The 14348-nt window shown below is 47.6% G+C and overlaps 1 protein-coding gene across 1 annotated transcript in view; it reads left to right on the top strand.

The window, feature by feature from the left end:
- LOC124803335 (serine-rich adhesin for platelets-like) overlaps positions 1-13292 on the top strand; it is a 65244-nt gene extending 51952 nt beyond the window's left edge. Inside the window, exons 2-4 of the mRNA XM_047264519.1 lie at positions 374-2502; positions 6459-6585; positions 13040-13292. Of these exons, the coding sequence (XP_047120475.1) occupies positions 374-2502; positions 6459-6585; positions 13040-13208 (2425 nt within the window). The 3' untranslated portion in view covers positions 13209-13292. The remainder of the gene's footprint in view (positions 1-373; positions 2503-6458; positions 6586-13039) is intronic.
- The last annotated feature ends 1056 nt before the right edge of the window (positions 13293-14348 follow it).

The raw sequence follows: 14348 nt of genomic DNA, 5'->3' as shown, positions 1-14348 counted from the left end.
AAAATCTGCCGCCCTAGGCTCCAGACTACTCAGCCTGCTGATAAATCTGCCACTTTTAGTGACACACACCATTTATTTCGGAGCGTTCTTTTTGTTAGAGCTTCATAAGTTTATAGGAATTTTTCCGTTGCTATAATGGCCGGCCGAAGTGGCGGAGTGGTTCTAGGCGCTACAGTCCGGAACCGATCGACCTCTACGGTCGCAGGTTCGAATCCTGCCTCGGGCATGGATGTGTGTGCTGTCTTTAGATTAGTTAGGTTTAAGTAGTTCTAAGTTCTAGGGGACTCATGACCTCAGAAGTTAAGTCCCATAGTGCTCAGAGCCATTTGAACCATTCAGTTTGTTACTCTAAAGCAGACTTCTTCTATTTAAGGGGCAGAGCGAGGACTTTACCGATCGGACCACCAGCAGCTAGAGACCATGATGATGAAGAATCCCTCGAATCTTCGTCGGCAAGCTCTTCATTGTCAGGCTCTTCATCACCTAGTGACGACGAAAGTGGTACAGAGGAAAGTGACGAAGAAGTGTTGGAAGATCCTCTTGAACAAGTGTGGGAGGAGGTGGACGATGTGCTGCAAAATAAGCCGATAGACAGAGACGAGACTCGAGCCGAGGTGGAGTCGATCCTCAGAGCCAGTGCACTGTCCGAGGGCGAGAAGCTCGCCGTAATCAACGCCGCCTTGGAGGAGAGCGCCAAGGATCCTGTCGAAAGGAGGGCAACAGCCAAGTCCATGTTGCGCAGGGCGACGCGTAGTGTCCGGGAGGTGACAGATACTGATGATTTAGAGACAGAAGCCAGCGGTAGCCAGGATCGGCGGGCCTCTGGAGTACGCCACAGTGCAAGAGGCAGTAAGTTCCATAGCCTGGTGGAGGAATTTGAGGAAGGGCCAAGGGCGAGCGCTTCCAGAAGAACGACTGAGGCCAGACCCAAAAAAAGTATCATGCGACGAGATCAACGGAGAAGCACTCGAATGGGTGAAGACGCCGAGGACAGACAGGCGAGGAGAACCATCAGGTGGTTTAAGGGGTCTACTTCAGGTCTTCCAGTTGAAAGTAGGATGAGTGGAACCCGTGCTTCTGCTGTCGGTGGCAGGAAAAGTGAACAACGGCAGTCACAAGCTCCTCGAAAGACTGGACTGAGTCAGAAATTTGGCTCGATCTTCGGCAAGAGCTTCAGTACGGCTCCGAAATCTACTTACCGTGAGTCCCGGCTGGCACCTCGTCCATCACAGAGGCGGAGTACCAGACGGTCGACATCAGGGAGGGCAGACAGTTCTGTTTTCGGCAGGAAGCGCAGTAGTGCTGCAGGCGTCGTGTCCGATGAGGATGAGAAGCCAGCTGCAAGCTGGTCGATGGAAGCCAGAAGCGGCAGCCACAGCTCTGGCGTTGACTCTGACGATTATGAATCAGAGGAGGGGACACGTCCCAGACACCGCAGTGGATCTGGTGAACGCAAAAGTACTGAAAGGAGAGCCAGTGAAGCACCTCGCCAGTCTGAAAGTCGAAGAAGTTCTGCTGCTAGGTCTGTGTACCATGAGGATGAGGAGCCAGCTCCACTTAGGAGTATTAGCACCAGGAGACCAACAGGTTGGCCCAGGCGCAAAAGTCGAAGTTCTAGCGTCGATACTGAAGCGGACGAACGGACGAGTTCGAGGCACAGTGTTGATGATGCGCCTCGTCATTCACAGCGGAGAAGCTCTCGTGGCAGCACACACAGGGAGCTTCCAGAGGCGAGAGAAAGCAGGGCAGAAAGCCGCAGACCGACTGGCCGGGTGAGTAATGCCGAGGAGTCCGGCTCGGAAGGAGATACGAAAAGATCGAGCTCCCGCAGTAGCCAGATAGAGGAGGGCGACTCGGTGGAGCGGCGAAGGTGGTCGAGCCGCCGCCGTGACGACGAAGACGACGATGAAGGCGGTGGTAGTAACGGAATAGGAGCCTTCCTTGCGAGCCCCCGCCATTCTGGCAGGAAGAGCAGCGCAAGTCGTACTGTCAGTAACGATTCCGAGCAATCTTCGCAACCGCGAAGGAGAAGCAGCAGAAAGGGGACGGAGGAACATCACTCCGAAGCTGACTGCTGTTGCGTTGGTGGAGACCACGCATCCAGTCCATCTTTGAAACCTTCTGTCGAAAGCAGGCCGTGTGAATGTGTGTCTGGCGTGAGGTCAGTCGGCGACCAGGTAGCGTCGTCGAGCGACTTCTGTTGCTGTCGATGCAGAGCCGAACGCAAGGCAGCACTGCACACACGGATGGGGGACGGCAGTGGCTCGGAAGAGTGCTCTTGCCCCAGCCACGAGGACGTCGATAACGCGCTGCCAGCAGTAGCGAGGGACACAACCCAAGGCGAAAACACCTGCTACTGTGGCGAACCACGAGCGAAGGCGACCGCTAGAGGAGATGCTGTCAAGAAACGGGATCCGGAAGTCGAACTGTACTGTGAGTGTCTAGGAGGGGAGGAGACGCTTCCACCTGCAAAGGACGGCAACATCAAGAGCCGCCGAGAAGGCAAGTACCTGTCACATGTTTTGTAGATTCATTTTTTCAGAGACCGCTACCACATACCAAGAGACAGCCGTTTCATATGAATACAGCAGGCCTCAACATACGCCAAGAAAAATTACAGCTACTTCGACATCTTTGCGTATTTAGCTTACTTTAAATACACTACTGGCCATTAAAATTGCTACACCACGAAGAAATGCAGATGATAAACGCGTATTCATTGGACAAATATATTATACTAGGACTGACAAGTGATTACATTTTCACGAAGTCTGGGCGCATAGAGCCTGAGAAATCAGTGCCCAGAACAACCACCTCTGACCGTAATAACGGCCTTAATACGCCTATCCATTGGGTCAAACAGAGATTGGATGGCGTGTACAGGTACAGCTGCCCATGCAGCTTCAACACGATACCACAGTTCATCAAGAGTAGTGACTGGCGTATCGTGACGAGCCAGTTGCTCGGCCACCATTGACCAGACGTCTTCAATTGGTGAGAGATCTGGAGAATGTGCTGGCCAGGGCAGCAGTCGAACATTTTCTTTATCGACAAAGGCCCGTACAGGACCTGCGACATGCGGTCGTGCATTATCCTGCTGAAATGTAGAGTTTCGCAGGGATCGAATGAAGGGTAGAGCCACGGGTCGTAACACACCTGAAATGTAACGTCCACTGTTCAAAGTGCCGTCAGTACGAACAAGAGGTGACCGAGACGTGTAACCAGTGGCACCCCATACCGTCACGCCGGGTGATACGCCAGTATGGCGATGACGAATACACGCTTGCAATGTGCGATGTCACCAAACACGGATGCGACCATCATGATACCGAAAAAAGAACCTGGTTTCGTCCGAAAAAATGACGTTTTGCCATTCGTGCACCCAGGCTCGTCGTTGAGCACACCATCGCAGGCGCTCCTGTCTGTGATGCAGCGTTAAGGGTAACCGCAGCCATGGTCTCCGAGCTGATTGTCCATGCTGCTGCAAACGTCGTCGAATTGTTCGTGCAGATGGTTGTTGTCTTGCAAATGTCCCCATCTGATGACTCAGGGATCTAGACGTGGCTGCTCGACCCGTTACAGTCATGCGGATAAAATGCCTGTCATCTCGACTGCTAGTGATACGAGGCCGTTTGGATCCAGCACGGCGTTCCTTAATACCGTCCTGAACCCACCGATTCCATATTCTGCTAACAGTCATTGGATCTCGACCAACGCGAGCAGCAATGTCGCGATACGACAAAACCGCAATCGCGATAGGCTACAATCCGACCTTTATCAAAGTCGGAAACGTGATGGTACGCTTTTCTCCTCCTTACACGAGGCATCACAACAACGTTTCACCAGGCAATGCCGGTCAACTGCTGTTTGTGTATGAGAAATCGGCTGGAAACTTTCCTCATGTCAGCACTTTGTAGGTGTCGCCACCGGTGCCAACCTTGTGTGAATGCTCTGAAAAGCTAATCATTTGCGTATCACAGCATCTTCTTCCTATAGGTTAAATTTCCCGTCTGTAGCACGTCATCTTAGTGGTGTAGCAGCTTTAATGGCCAGTAGTGTAATTTTGTATTGACTGTCGGATGATGAGGTCATACCTTGAAACATGTTGCAGTATTGAATAATTTATCCGACTTAAGGAAACGTTGTGACTGGTAGTGGTCTCTGAAAAAACTGTTCCTAAGTTTTAACAAAGAGTCATACTCGAATAGCAGTCAATATGGCTTTCAACCTGACACATCATCCGTTTCTTATAATTACTTTCTTACATTCTGCGAGGGCCGTTCAGTAAGTAACATAACACTTCTTTTGTCGATCAATTTTGGTCGTAAAAATGCAGAATTTCTTTTCCTCATCAGCCACTATAGTTTCACGAAGTTCCGATGGATGGCGGCGCTACACGTAATCTTCAAAACGGCGTTCGTGAGGGAGGTGCGTTTCAAGCAGAGAGCTGCATTTGAATTTCTTTTGGAAGAAAACCAGAGCATCGCAGATATTGATAGGTGCTTGCAGAATGACTACGGAAACCTGACAATGAACAAAAGCATGGTGATCCGTTGGGCGAGGGGTCTGCCATCGTCGCTAGAAAGCCGCGAAAACCTGTTCGATGTCCCGCGTGGAGGTCAGCCGCACGCAGATATGACTCCTACAATGTTGGAACGTGCAGATACCAGCACTTGAGGTGATCGACGAATGACAGTCAAACACGTCGATGCACAACTGGAGTACTCAAAGGTGTGTGCCCATTGGGTTCCTAGCCGCCTAATAGAAGACCAATAAGAACAACGAAGGAACATATGTGCGGAATTGCTTGTGGGTTACGAGGCTGATCGTGACAATTTCTTGTCGAACATTGTCACAGGCGATGAAAGATGGGGTTCATCACTTCCAATCGGAAACAAAACAGCAATACATGGGGTGGCGGGACACCACCTCTTCTCCGAAGAAAAAATTCAAAGCCGCACCCTCAGCCGATAAATTCTTGGCGATGGCCTTCTGGGACTCTGGAGGGGTTATTCTATTTGATGTCCGCAATCATGGTTTAACGATGAACTCTGAGGTGTATTGTGCTATCCTCAGGAGACTGAGGAAACGATTTCAGCGGGTTCGTCGCCATAAAAATGAAAAAGGAATTCCTCCTTCTCCATGACATCGCAAGGCCTCATCCAAATGTGCACACACTAGAGGAAGTCACATAGTTTCATCGATCCAACATCCCGGATATCGCACCGTCCGACTCCCATCTCTTTCAGCCAACGAAAGATGGACTCCACAGGAAGCAGTACGTAGATGATGGGGAGATTATTGGTGCAGGAAGATTTTGGCTCCGACATCGACTAGTAGACTCGTACCATGCAGGCAAACAATAAGTAGGCGTAAGTTCGTCTCATTGGACGGATATTATGTTGAAAAGTAGGAATTTGTAACCAAAAGAGTGAGGAATATGGTGTATTGGAATCCTCAATAAAGCCAGCCTGCTTTCAGAAAAACATGTGTTGCATTACTTATTGAACGCCCCTTGTAGATTAACACACGTGGACATCTCGTTTGACAGTCAAGCTCTCTCCATTTTTTCTTTGATGCATCCACGTTGATACACAGTCTGTTTCACTTCACCAGTCTTGCCGTCGACGATTCCCTACACCATTACTTTTGAAAAATTCGGAGAAAATGGGCACAATTAATGGTGAAATGCCATTTATAAAAACATTCTCGGAATTTTATCTGAAAGGATGATTTCGCCACGCTTTCTCCTTGCGTCTGGTTAGCCGTTCGGTTTGTGAAATCCATCATCATCTCCCACAGGAAGGGGATATTCGTTTCTCTGGTCCCTGTCACCGCCCCTGCAAGTGATCATAATCTGTGATCTACCTACGCCGAGTGAGATAGAAAATTCCTGAGCCCAGAACAGTGTTTTTTTTGTTTTTTTTTTCAGAAGGAGAAAGGATCTATCTGTGTGATGTACGATGCGAAGCACGGCTGTCGGAACAGTAAGAGGGCAATAACGGATTTGGAGCAGTTGAAAAAATGTCTCTTATGATCCAGCGCCGTTAGCATTACGTATAGCAACTCTGCACTGTACACTACAAATACACTGCGAAGGTGAATCGAGAGGACAGTGCTAACAAATGTTACAGAGCAGCCAACCATCCTCTCCGCTTGTAACCATCTGTACGTGCATTGTTAGTACTACTGCGATTATCAAACACCGTAAAATGACATTTTTGAAACTATGCTGGCAGTGCTTTACTTCCAAAAATCTATCAGAAGTAAGTTACGTTTTGGAGTGCTTAGCACTTCACGCGGAATTTTCCTCTAACACTCCGGTAAAAAATTAATATCGGTCACATTAATGCAAGCATGTAAGTCAATGAGATAACAAACTATATGGGGATAATCAGTGGGAGGAGGGGACTTACTCTGGTGCCTGTGTGTGTGTGATTCTTTTTTTTTTTTTTCAGTTTGTCCAGCCGCGGTGCCATCCGTTCCAGTCTGCTGCAAAGCAGCGCTGGAGGACTGGACCTGCCTCTGTGACCGCCCGCTGTCCAGGAAGAAGAAGGCCGCTGGAAAGACGTCTCCAACCGTACAGTAAGCTACAGTAGTCAGTCCTCGCTCTTCTTACCTCTAACACTTTTGAGTGATCCTGATCAGGACGCCCTGCTCAAGCCAGAGCTTCTGACGCCGAAGTGTTCGCTCCTCAGTCCCATTTCGAGAAATTGAGCTCCTAAGAAGAACGTGTGCACTGATGTACGTCTGGAAGCTTCTTATCACTGGTCTTTACAATCTCGCCCTATCCCAACCCCCTCCCCACCCCGGTTCATTGTCGGTAATATACTTAACATTGAGACAAGTGATGAAATTAAGGTGCGCAAGACGTTCATTAAATGCATCCAACAAATTACGCCACAACTGATTTGGTTTTCGTAAAATACACGAAAAATCACAAAATTTGCAGTGATTCGGGAATACTGAATATGTTAACAATGTGGGAAGACATAAAACAGTCTCAGTGAGTAAAGAGTGTCAGATGCGCAAGTGACTTTGATCGTGCTCCAGTTGGTGGAGAACTTAGTAGATGATGTCGGATGCTCGATGAGACAGTTGACGGTTGATATTATTTACTGCCTGACAAAAAGAGTTCAGCGCTCAGAAGACACGTTCGAATATCAATGTAAATTCGTACCAACACACGCCATCGGTGAGTATCTAAATTATTAGTGTTGCAATACTCTGTGTAAGGTAGAACGGCCACCAGATTGCATTAGTAATGTTCGCGTTTAGTGAGGTTACCGGGCCTTGTAGACTATGCAGTATGAGGGGCATGAACAGCGCCAGATGCTGAATGATCACAGTGAGGGACAGCGAAAGGCCACATACTCATGTGAGACAGCGTTGTCCGCACCTGACACAGTTTGAAAGGGGCTCCCTGCAGGTCTCCATTTGGCAGGCTGGCCGAACAGTGCAATATACAGACTGGGCGGCTTTCGGATGTCATCATGGCTCGATGTTGGACAGCATGGGGACATGACAGAAGGCATGACTGTTATCAAGGTTCCAGTCGACCACGCCTGACCACTACAATGGAAGATCACCATACTGCACACCAAACACACCTAAGCCCTTCACATGAGCACCTGACATCCGAGGACAAGTAATGGACTCGATATTAGTGCTATGACATCCACCACCACTGGCCAAAGATTAGCGGCGTCTGGACTAGGAAATTACCGTCCCATGTAGAGGCTTCCATTAAACAGCAACACAAACGGCTGCATTTGGAGTGGGGCTACGACCAGACAGCATGCACTGGTGATGAGTGGCGTCGCATTGTGTTTAGCGATGAATTTCGGTTCCCCACAACACCGGATGACCATCGTAGGCGAGTATGGCGTAAACCTGGGGAGAGGCCCAACTCTACCAATGTATCGGAGAGGCACAACGGTGTTACTCCCGGCGTCACGATGTGAGGAACCATTGACTGTGTCTTCAGGTCCCGACTGGTAGCGTTTGAAGGAACTGGTGGAACAGCTCAACTATTACCTATCATGCGACAGTGCCGTGGTGATGTTATTCAATACTTCAATGCTCGTCCAGACATGGCACTTGTTAATATGAACTGAGGTCCCCCTGTGGCTAGAAGGTCCACAGATCTGTCCTCAATAGATGTGTGGGACCAGTTCATATGTCATCTCCGTTCCAGAGGTAATATCTAGAATATCAAGAGCCAGTTACAACAGTTGTGAGCGAGGTTGGCTCAGGAGAGAATGTAACGTCTTTATGACGCCCTTTCCAACCGAATCATGCAAGCATCCGCGGCAGAAGCGGTGAAATGTCATAATGACAATTGGACTCACACTATCATGTTCTTTGTTGATTTGACTATATAGTAAAATCACTGAAATAACATCACACGCCCTCTCAGTCCGTGAAATTTCACTCAGTTTCTTCCTCCACTTCTGCGTGCTCACTTTCCTGTCACTCATTGTGTTAGGGAAGTCACACAAATAGGAACTTGTAGTGAAATACAGGAACACTTGGGGAGCATTGCCTTTTTGTGCAAGGAGTGACAGTTGATCAACACAAACAAAAATAATCTTACTAATTCCTGACATTAGCAGCAAAAGGGAAAATGTATCTTAACTATTATAGAAAATTTCTTTAACAAATTATACAAAATATTTTAATTGCTAGATTGCAATCAATACAGAACATTAAATTTTATTATTAGTTTCGGTTTTTCGGAAAACCATCCACAGGTCTGAAAGAACAAGCAGATACCATTTTTCTTTAGAAGACATTGATATAAACAGACTTCAGGACTACACATATTTCGAGATAAAGTAACGTAGAAAAGTTAATGACATACTAATCACCGAGTCACGTATACGGTAAAGCTAAACCGCAATGTCTGCATATCTTGGTACTACGTAAGAACGGAAAAGCAGCTATGAGATGAACGTGCTCCATTATCACTTTTACACTAGTACAAAAACGGAGAAGTAATAAGCATGAAAGATATACCATTCCCACAATAGATCAGTCTCAATAAAGTGTCAGCTATACCAACGAGATAAAAAGAGTGGTTATAAAACTATAGGGGTAAACAAAACAAGTAGTTTCGTTTCAAATAATGAAACAGCATCAGAGCTATAAGTTTCGATAGTAACACCACATGAATAATCCATGATATGATGGGGTCCCATACCCCGAGGAGCGTAGTGGACGATGCGGGAAACCCACACCACCATACAAGGCAATGTCCTAGCGGAGGTGGTTTTTGCATTGCCTTCCTCCGACCGTAATGGGGATGAATGATGATGATGATGATGATGATGAAGATGACACAACAACCCCAGTCATCTCGAGGCAGGGGAAATCCCTGACCCCGCCGGGAATCGAACCTAGGACCCCGTTCGCGAGAAGCGAGAACCCTACCCCAAGGCCACTAGCTGCGGACAGATATATACTATAAACATGCAAGGACGTATGTACACTGACGAAAGAAAATCGCAACATCAAAAAATAACTAACGTAGAGTAATGAAATTTAGGGAGCACTTTAGTCTGGGTAACATATTTATCTGATTATTGTTGCAAGATTGTAGGTTAATGTAACCGCAAGATAAGCTGTAGCACATCTGAAATGCTGGTACATTAAAAGCTGGTGTAACAGCTAAAATTTGAATGCTAGCATGAAAACTTGCATGAATTGTGTTAGAGAGGTGCCAGATGTCAGTTTGTGAGATGGAGTTCCACGCCTGTCGCACATAGTCGGTCAATACAGGGACGGTTATTGCTGTTTATGGATGACGCTGCAGCTGTCGTCCGATGATGTCCCATATGTGCTCGATTGAGGACAGGTCTGGTGATCGAGCAGGCCAAGAAAAACGTCGACAATCTGTAGAGCACGTTGGGTTCCAACAGCAGTATGTGGGCAAGCGTTATCCTGTTGGAAAATACCCTCAGCAAGGCTGTTCATGAATGATAGCACAACAAGTTGAATCACCAGACTGACGTACAGTTTGCCAGTCAGGATGCGTGGGATAACCACGAGAGTGCTCCTGCTGTCGTACGAAATTGCACTCCAGATCATAAATCCGGATATAGATCCAGTTTGCCTAGTACGCAGTCAGGTTGGTTGCAGGCTCTCGACTGGCGTCCTCCTAACACACGGCCATCTCTGGCACTGAGGCAGAACCAGCTTTCATCAGGAGACACAACAGGCCTCCACTCTGCCCTCCAACGAGCTCTCGCTTGGCTCCATTGAAGTCGCAAATGGCGGTGGTTTGGGGTTAGTGGAATGCACGCTATAGGGCTTCTGTTTCGGAATTGTTCTTCAAGTAACCTATCTGTAACAGTTCGCTGTATCACTGTTGTGGCAACTGCTGCTCAAATTGCAGCTGCAGATGCCATACGATGCGCCAAACCCTGTCGGTGGCGCCACATGGTCGTCCGGAGAACGGGCTTCTTATGACCGTACACTCTCGTGACCACCAATGTCAGTTCAGCGACGTTTGTGTGGACCCAGGGCCACATCGGCATTCCAGGAAACGAACGTGTCGATCGGTTGGCCAAGCAGGCCACCACTTCGCCACCCCTGGAGCGTGGTCTCGTGGAAAGAGACCTCCGGTCAGCCCTACATCGCAAGGTCCGCGATGTCTGGAGCTCTGAATGGTCTGTCTTGAACACGCCAAATAAGCTCCGCATGATAAAGTCGTCCACGGCCGTATGGAACTCATCCTTGAGGAGCAGGCCTAGGGACTCAGTTGTTCTCTGCCGTCTCCGAATTGGACATGCGCAGTTGACCCACAGGTGTCTCCTTCGCCGTGAGAACCCGCCCAAGTGTCGCTGTGATGCAGGGCTGACGGTGGTCCATCTTCTGATGGACTGCCCCCTTTTAGCCCCCTTGCGGCAGTCCTTTAATTTACCAGCTGCACTTCCTGTAATTCTAGGTGACGATGCCTCTAAAGTTGACTCAGTTTTACGTTTTATCCGTGCAGCTGGGTTTTATCATTCACTCTAGTGTGGGCGCTCTCGCATGATTTCTCAGGCTACACCCACTCCAGCGACTTTTAATTGTGAGGTGGATACCAAAATAGTGTCTTTCATGGTAATAAGCTGTCTTGGTACCTCTATCAACGCTTTAGAGCTGGAGGTTCTTCGTTTGTCGTTGAGTGGTTGACCTTTTACCTAATCCATCAACCACTGTAGTGTGTTTTACTCTAGTCAACTATTTGCTCTGCTCCTTTTAAGTGTCCTCTATTTTGTGTTATTGCGATGTTCATTTTAGCTCTGTACCCCTTGGTGTTCCCTCCCTCTGGGTGCAGAGGTTACGCTTTTACTGTATAGGCCTTTTACAAGTATGTCTGTTTGGAACAGGGGACTGATGACCTCGATGTTTAGCCCCCATCAAACCCCAAAACCAATCAACCAACCACTGCCAGTACTCACGTACAGTGGCTACATTCCTGCCAAGTCTTTCTGCAGTATCGCAGAAGTAACAACCAGCTTCTTGTAGCCCTATTACACGCTATCGTTCAAACTCAATGAGGCGCTGATAATGCCGTCTTAGTCGACTTAAGGGAATCCTTAGTAACACCAACTCACCAAGTACAATCTCAAACGTAACTAACGCTCACGACTGTTACAGAGTGTATTAAAAAGCAAAACCTGATTTGAATCCTCATAATGGCGCTACTAGCGCTACTCTTATGCAACTGGCGCGAAATTTGAATTGGCACGCCTATCGATTTTTTCCCCTTTGTGTTTTAACCAGCGAACACATAATAGTATCATCCATTGATACGAAGAAAGTATTTGATTCAATAGACGGAGGAACAAGAGATAAAATAGAGAAATTGGTGTTAAAGCAACAGAATTTGGTGGTAAAGTTAAGTCAGTAACGCAGAATTTTGTACATGGCTGCACGAGCAGAGACCGTGAATAGTTATAACTGAAAGAAAAACTGCCCTCGGTCACTATTTTTAACAAATTAACCTGGTTTCAACACTGCTAGGAGTGTCTTCCTCAGAATTTAAAACAAAGAATGGTATATATTCTATAACATGGTCCCAGAATTTTGACTAAAAACGTGTGATAGGGTATAAGTACGGAATCATCGTGACAGACTGGCAGTACTTATATGTCATTTATAAAATAATAACTATGCCAAAAGGACATTAGTCACAAAGATATTTAAGATAAAGAAAACTGTGATGGCGAGCCACTAACGGCTGCTCGTTACTTGCGTTGTGCAGGTTGCAAAACGGAAGAGAATCGAAGCATTTGAGATGTGGTGCTATAGACGAATGTTGAAAATTAGGTGGACTGATAAGGTAAGGAATGAGGAGGTTCTACGCAGAATCGGAGAGGAAAGGAATATGTGGAAAACACTGATAAGGAGAAGGGACAGGATGATAGGACATATGCTAAGACATGAGGGAATGACTTCCATGGTACTAGAGGGAGCTGTAGAAGGCAAAAACTGTAGAGGAAGACAGAGATTGGAATACATCAAGCAAATAATTGAGGACGTAGGTTGCAAGTGCTACTCTGAGATGAAGAGGGTAGCACAGGAAAGGAATTCGTGGCGGGCCGCATCAAACCAGTCAGTAGACTGATGACAAAAAAAAAAAATGCATGATAAACTACGGTTCCTTAGGAAATTCATGTTGAGCTATCCAAAAATAATTATATTTTGAATAGGCATTTACCCTCCTCTGCAATGCAACTTCCGACTGATCAGACGATCCAACAAGAAACAACCGCACACGGTCGGCGTTCACAAATATATTTCCACCGCTCATTATAGCTATATGTTACAGCACAAAAGTAAACATATTGTTATAATTAGCGACTACGAACGGGGACATTTATATCTGTATGTTTATGTATACACATTTCGTAAACATATCGTTATCCCTCAGATGTTAAGTCCCATAGTGCTCAAAGCCATTTCAACCATTTTTATTATGTTTCATTAGTTCTGGTTGGGAGCTACCGACAATGCCATCGTGCGCCCTAAGTTAAGCATCAATCCGCAGGCAGCGTCGTTGGACGTGGCAGAGGGTGCTTCTCCGCTGCGTGCCGGGCCTGGTGGCGGTGTTGCTGTGGCTGTTCTGCGTTTGGTGGCTGTGCGGGATGCTGCGCCCCCTGTTCTGCGCCGAGAGGCGGCGCAGGGGCGTCTGCACCCCCGTCTACTGGGCGTCTTAGTAGCTGCGCCACGGCATCACTATTTGTCTCCATCGCCGCGCCCGACGACGTACAGGGAAAATTTGTAGTCGATTACAAAGTAAAATTCTGTCTATGGACATCTTTGCTTTCTTTTTAACCGTTCTGAGCGCTTTCCTGCCATGAAAACCTGTGACGTGCTCGGACGGTGTAGGGCGTATGACGGCAGGGAGGTATCTACACTACCGGCCATTGCTACACCACGAAGATGACGTGCTACAGACGCGAAATTTAACCGACGGGAAGATATGCAAATGATTAGCTTTTCAGAGCATTCACACAAGGCTGGCGCCGGTGGCGACACCTACAATGTGCTAACATGAGGAAAGTTTCCAACCGATTTCTCATACAAAAACAGCAGTTGACCGGCGTTCCCTGGTGAAACGTTGTTGTGATACCTCGTGTAAGGAGGAGAAATGCGTACCATCACGTTTCCGACTTTGATAAAGGTCGGATTGTAGCCTATCTCGATTGCGATTTATCGTATCGCGACATGGCTGCTCGCGTTGGTCGAGATCCAATGACTGTTAGAAGAATATGGAATCGGTGGGTTCTGGAGGGTAATATGGAACGACGTGCTGGATCCCAACGGCCTCGTATCACTAGCAGTCGAGATGACAGGCATCTTATCCGCATGGTTGTAACGGATCATGCAGACACGTCTCGATCCCTGAGTCAACAGATGGTGTCGTTTGCAAGACAACAACCATCTGCACGAACACTTCGACGACGTTTGCAGCAGCATGGAATATCAGCACGGAGACCATGGCTGCGGTTACCCTTGACGCTGCATCACAGACAGGAGCGCCTGCGATGGTGTACTCAACGACGAACCTGGACGCACGAATGGCAAAACGTCATTTTTTCGCATGAATCCAGGTTCTGTTTACAGTATCATGATGGTCGCACCCGTGTTTGGCGACATCGCGGTGAACGCACCTTAGAAGTGTGTATTCGTCATCGCTATACTGGCGTATCACCCGGCGTGATGGTATGGGGTGCCACCGGTTACACGTCTCGGTCACCTCTTGTTCGCACTGACGGCACTTTGAACCATGGATGTTACATTTCAAATGTGTTACGACCCGTGGCTCTATCCTTCATTCGATCCCTGTGAAACCC

The sequence above is a fragment of the Schistocerca piceifrons genome, chromosome 6 (genome assembly GCF_021461385.2).
Source record: "Schistocerca piceifrons isolate TAMUIC-IGC-003096 chromosome 6, iqSchPice1.1, whole genome shotgun sequence".
In the NCBI taxonomy this organism is placed as follows: Eukaryota; Metazoa; Arthropoda; class Insecta; order Orthoptera; family Acrididae; genus Schistocerca; species Schistocerca piceifrons.
This window is presented reverse-complemented; position numbering and strand designations above follow the sequence as displayed.